The sequence below is a fragment of the Etheostoma cragini genome, chromosome 5 (genome assembly GCF_013103735.1).
Source record: "Etheostoma cragini isolate CJK2018 chromosome 5, CSU_Ecrag_1.0, whole genome shotgun sequence".
Taxonomy (NCBI): domain Eukaryota; kingdom Metazoa; phylum Chordata; class Actinopteri; order Perciformes; family Percidae; genus Etheostoma; species Etheostoma cragini.
Genome location: NC_048411.1, coordinates 29,677,053 through 29,678,552, shown reverse-complemented (window position 1 = coordinate 29,678,552; position 1,500 = coordinate 29,677,053). Strand labels below are relative to the sequence as shown.

At 36.8% G+C, this 1,500-nt stretch overlaps 1 protein-coding gene across 1 annotated transcript in view; it reads right to left on the bottom strand.

The window, feature by feature from the left end:
- Nucleotides 1–236: 236 nt before the first annotated feature.
- c5h9orf85 (chromosome 5 C9orf85 homolog) overlaps nt 237–1,500 on the bottom strand; it is a 3,611-nt gene continuing 2,347 nt past the window's right edge. Inside the window, exon 3 of the mRNA XM_034872313.1 lies at nt 237–629. Coding sequence (XP_034728204.1) covers nt 370–629 — 260 coding nt within the window. The 3' untranslated portion in view covers nt 237–369. The remainder of the gene's footprint in view (nt 630–1,500) is intronic.

Below are 1,500 nucleotides of genomic sequence, written 5' to 3'. Positions count from 1 at the left end.
ACACACACACTCACACACAATCGTTCCCTGTGTAAAACTTTCTATTTTAATCGTGTAGCTCGTTAGATCGACGTTAGCGGAGAGGAAGGCGAGGGACACGGTCTACGTGGTCCAGGTTCTGCATCAAAACCAGCAACATTTATTCATCAAAACCAGCGACATTTACTCATCAAAACCAGCAACATTTACTCATCAAAACCAGCAACATTTACTCATCAAAACCAGCAACATTTACTCATCAAAACCAGCAACATTTATTCATAACTTAACGTACTACAGTCACATCTCACACCTGGAACTGTACTTGGATTAGTAAACTCTAGTATGCATGATGATGAATGGGGTCCAACGAGGACCCTCTCACTGCCTTTAGTCCTTTATGGTGACTCTGGACACATCTGGGAGCACATCAGTCTTATTCTGTGTCTTCTTTGGTTCTGAGTCCCTGTCAATATTGTCTCCCTCATCATCATCATCATCATCATCATCCTCCTCCTTCTCCTCCTCCTCATCACTGTCCAAGCCATCCAAGTTCTTCTTCTGTCCTTTCATCTTCTGTTCCCCATCTTCTTCTTCTTCCTCCTCTGTCTGGTCCTCCTGTGAGTTTATTCTGCAGAGTGAGGGACAAACTAAATGTCATTTAATGGGATTTTAATTACATCTTCCTGTCAACCATGGTCACTTTATTCAAACATTATCATCTTTCGTTTAATCGTTTTTGGTGTTTTTCCCAATGTTTGTTGATATTTTTAATGTTGACATTTTCAGCGGCCCATTTTTTGTGACAAAAAAATAATAATAAAAGTCTCAATTTGACCCCAAAACAACATGAGAGAGAAACTAAATGTCAGTTAATGGGATTTTAATTACAGTGTTGTAATTCATCTCATTGGCCACAAGGTGGCAGACTTGGAGTAAAATACACTCAATGGGCTTGATGATGATGAAAAGAACTCAAAGTTGACTTCATAATAGACATGATTTTATCCTTGTAGATGAATGGCTTCTTTTTGAGAGCAGAAAATCATTGGCTACACTAATAATAATAATAATAATAATAATAATAATAAAATAATTGGTTGTTTTGTTCTTGGTAAACTTAGATTTCTTAAGCCGATGAGTAATTGTTTTTTCATGCTGAATGATTAATTTCCAAGAAACTTATGAGCACGTCTCTGAGATTTTAAGTGGTTCTCTTGCATGATTCTTTAAGGAGAAACTCAGTCTAACATGTCTGTTGATTAAATCAAGTAAAGCTGCAAAGATTAATCGATAAGTTGTCAACTATTAGAATTAATTGCCAACTGTTTTAATAATAAGATTCAGTCATTTTTTTATGAAAAAGAATTGAGTAAAATTCTCTGATTCCAGCTTGTTAAATGTGAATATCTAGACATTAGTGGTCCCCTAATACTGTATCTGAAGTGTCACACACACACACACACACACACACACACACACACACACACACACACACACACACACACACACACACACACA